This window comes from Aplysia californica, unplaced genomic scaffold (genome assembly GCF_000002075.1).
Source record: "Aplysia californica isolate F4 #8 unplaced genomic scaffold, AplCal3.0 scaffold00164, whole genome shotgun sequence".
Lineage (NCBI taxonomy): Eukaryota > Metazoa > Mollusca > Gastropoda > Aplysiida > Aplysiidae > Aplysia > Aplysia californica.
Window position 1 is genome coordinate 418,658 of NW_004797434.1, and position 4,100 is coordinate 422,757.

At 42.9% G+C, this 4,100-nt stretch overlaps 1 protein-coding gene across 1 annotated transcript in view; it reads right to left on the bottom strand.

Moving 5' to 3' along the window:
* LOC101846650 (universal stress protein YxiE) overlaps positions 1–2,896 on the bottom strand; it is a gene marked incomplete in the record, with an annotated part of 24,828 nt that extends 21,932 nt beyond the window's left edge. The window contains 1 exon segment of the mRNA XM_005097793.2: positions 2,590–2,896. Coding sequence (XP_005097850.2) covers positions 2,590–2,662 — 73 coding nt within the window.
* Between the last annotated feature and the right edge of the window lie 1,204 nt (positions 2,897–4,100).

Genomic DNA, 4,100 nt, shown 5'->3' on the forward strand with positions numbered 1-4,100 from the left:
GGTATGTGTTTTCTTGTGAGTGTGGACGTGTGTAATTGTGCGTGAGAGAAAGAAAGAGAGAGAGAGAGCGGGTGGAGAGAAAGAGAGCGTATGTGTGTATGCCAGTGTGTCTGTGTAAGTACGTGTGCTTGTGTGTGTGTTCGCGTGCTTGTGTGTGTGTTCACGTGCGTGTTCGGGTGTAAGTATTAGTTTAAGTGCCCGAGTGCGTTAATGAGTGAGCGCATGAGGAATGGGTGAGTGGGGCATATAAGAACAAGGTAAAAAAGAAACGCAGTTAGCTTCATTAATGGGGTATGAGCTGGCATGAGGTTATCGCACGGTGGGGCCACTTAGGTTTGAATGTCTGTTGACTTTTTTTCTTCTTTTTTTTTTGTTTTACGGCGCTTTCAACTGCAAACGGTCATAATGAGCCCCCGGGACACATTAATTACACTTTTTCAGTTTGGTAGGAATTCATTTTGAATTTTGCCCGTGTGGCAGTGGAAGCCTACTCTTATCGATGTCGGCCAACATATTATGATTGGACGTGCATACAGGTCATTCGACATCGTCTGAAGATGTACTATTTTAGGGCAATTTAAAAAAAGAAGCTAAACTTCATTATTCACAAATTGTGGAGTTGTTTTCTCTTCCTGAAACTTTAGCAGGCAGACAACAACACGACTGGACAAATGTAAATTATGAAAATTACGCAATTTTGTGTTTCCTATTTATTTGTGTATGATGGTTCCGAATTAACTGCAACATATATTATCATCGGTCTGCTGCAGGTTAGACATATATTATAATATCATTGTATGTGTTCTCTTCATCCTTAAAAAGTTACCCAATGCGTTCTGGGCAGCTTTACATTAAGTCCAGTCTTGGGCGGGGAACTGACTCGGCAATGCTGCCTTTCAAAGAACTTAAATTTTTGACGACGCAGGTTCTGGTCAATGGACACCACTTGGAGTCGCACTGTTTGGGGTGAAAAATTTCATTATCTAAACAGATTTTTAGCTCTTTGTTTTCTTCATCTGAAACTTTCGTGGGAATGCAATAGATGCATGGAATAAAATGTGCAAATTAGTACATCCAGTAAGTGTATGAATGTTGAAAATGCACCTAAACATTGCCTTTGGTCTGCTGCTGATCGGACGCATATATTTATGTGTTCGCTTCGTTCTCAAAGAGTTAAAGTGGCCTATCGACATTGAAGTTAATGTAAACAAAATGTGTAGAGTTAATATATTCTGCCCGGTTGGACCAGGGCGTAGATCAAAGGAGTTTGCCGGATGAACAATTCTATGAAAACAGCGAAAATATTAACTCTTTAAAATTGTAGCGGGCACATATTTTAGTATGTCCTATCAGCAGCAGATCCAAGGCCACGTTGGGTACATTTCCAACTATCGTACACGAATCAGAAAGACGGATTTGCATACATCGTATTTCATAGTATGTTTGTTTCTGCTTGCCGTTTTAACACAGAATTTTAAAATATGTTTGAATAAAATAAAATTATGCTTCTTTTTCAAGTTCCCAAACACAGCACGTCTCTAAGTGTTGTCAAATGACCACAATGTGCGTCCACCAGGAGTTAAAGTATGCACAACAATTCGCTCTCTGGAAAGTAAAGCTGTACCCAGTCACGTACCGTTGAGCCACAGGGTAGCAGATGCGGTTGTTGTTGTTGTTGTTGTTGTTGTTGTTGTTGTTGTTGTGTGTGTGTGTGTGTGTGTGGTAGCCTATCCGTTCGAAATGTTCGGAGCCCCGAAGAGTGTGCTCTTCGCCAGGGCCACCGCCTCCCTTGTGTTGTTGTTGTTGTTGTTGTTGTTGTTGTTGTTGTTGTTGTTTGTTTTTGTTTTTGTTTTTTGCTCCGTTTTTAACTTTAAGCTACCTCATGATGCTATGTACTAAAAGCCCTTTTTGGGAGGAATTCCGTAAAGAGCGACCACTGTGAAATAGAGTATAGAACAGAGGGTAGGGTAAGGGTTAAGGCTAGAGTTAGGGCGTTAGGGTTAGGGTTTGGTATATGGGTAGGGGTAGGGTTTGACGGTCTCCTTTATTGTGATTGTTGGAGTGGTCGCTAGTCACGGAAGTCCTTCCCCCTTTTTAACACAGTTTGGTTGCATAGGAATCTGGCCCTACTATCTTTCGCCCATCTCAGAAAGTATCGAGCTAATGTGACGATAAGCAGTGAAACTCCTCAAACCACCGTCCACTAAAGAACCCTCGGTAAAGCATTCGAACCAGTCACCGTCATCACAGCACTCTGTGACGGGGATGAGAGCAACAGAAGATGTACAGTTGTAGAGAAGAGGTTGCCAACCTGGGAGTGATTATAGCCCACTGGAAGGCGATTTTTTTAATTTTCATGGTTGGTGGAGATCGCTCATGAAAAAGCAAAAGGTAATATTCAATGTGGGTGGTCGGAACGAAAATGTTAGTCTCATAAAGCCAATAAACGATACGAAAGTGGTCGCTGGCTAAAGAAAGGGGGTTTACAAGTACTGTTGTATTGTAGAACGTTGCTATACGCCAGACCTATAAAATAATATAGCCTAAAGCCAATTATTATTATGACAGGTATTTATGATCATTACTCACACTCAAACGCATACTCCGAGTGCTCACTCCCGTCTACAGCGATGATGCAGTGTCTTGCATGAGATGCCGCCATCTCCAGTAGTATCCAAGCTCAGATAAATTATACACGATGTGTCTCCAGTTTCGGATGGACGAAAGATAAAATTCTCTTCCTTGTAGTATTCACGTACACAGTTTGACTGAATGTGCGGCCACGAAACAGGGTCACAACGCTCCAGCTGGCTTGGCTGTGACGAGACCGCACCACGGTCGAAAGCGAAACGCCCGCGCAGACTTTTCATTCAATTCAAGTCGTGAACAAGACCACTGGGTTTCTGGTGGGGGGGGGGGAGCAAAAGCAGCCGTGGAGCGCTCAGAGAAAGGTGTATCTCAAAGGAGAATGATTATAGGAAAGCACAGTTTCCTTGTGTGTTATTGCGTGGACGTTCTGGCCATTATTATGTTATTATTATTCTGTTCGCCGGCGTTATGCAAATATTAGTGTAAAGCGTGGCTCGGTCGGAGATTGAGCTCATGGAGTGTGTACACGATACTACTCTGTCGAAGTCGAAAGGGTTGATGGTATGGTCCGTGACGGTATTCAGCATCAAAAACCCGTTTGCATATTTGAACCATTTAACAGTTACATGTTGCCAAAAGCGAAAAGATTGACTTTTTGAATTGGGAAATCGATGAGAATTGGGATTGGGTAGTTCTCAACCGATGTCGAAATCGGACAATATCGTTTGACTTTGTACAAGCTGCTTTGTGCGCACACCCTACAGGAGAAGCGCTCCAGCTGTCCTGACGATCGACGCGGGATCTTGCCGACCTGGAAGTTCACTGACCTTGAAGCAGGAGAGGCCGAAACCGTTCTCCTTGGTATAAACAAAACTGTTTCGTCGTTAAGGTAAAATGAAGGGGTGAAGAGGTGAAGGGGCGAAGGCCAGCAGGTGGCCGAAGCCAGGTCAGAAAGGTTTCATGTTTGATGATGGGTTTTTTTTAGTCATGTTTTGTGCTGGTAAGTGTTTGACAGCGCTCGCATCTGCATAAGTTTTTGTTGTAAGTTTTAAGCGATTGATTCATAAAACCCTTGAATGCAAATGTTTGGTGAGAGAAATGAATCCTGCTTCATTGATTATCTATAAGTTGACTTGGCCAACTTTTTATTTTTCCTCTGCAGCTCGAAGTTACTCAGAACTCAAAGAGTTACTCGTATTGTGCATCCCTCCCCTCCAAATAAATCCCCACCCCCCCCCTCTCTCTCTCTCTCTCTCTCTCTCTCTCTCTCTCTCTCTCTCTCTCTAAAACACAGCTGTTGCTGTCCACAATGCATGTTTCCTTTTGTCTAATTTCAAGGAGTCGATTAGGACGTGCGTGGTCTCTAACAGAAAAACAAAACAAAACAGGATATGTCTCAAAAGTAGCCGGACTGCAATGCTGTGTGTATGCTTACAACAGACTGCATTGTGTTTATTGTAAGAGAGGGAGTATGTAATATGTGTGTGTGTGTGTGTGTGTGTGTGTGTGTG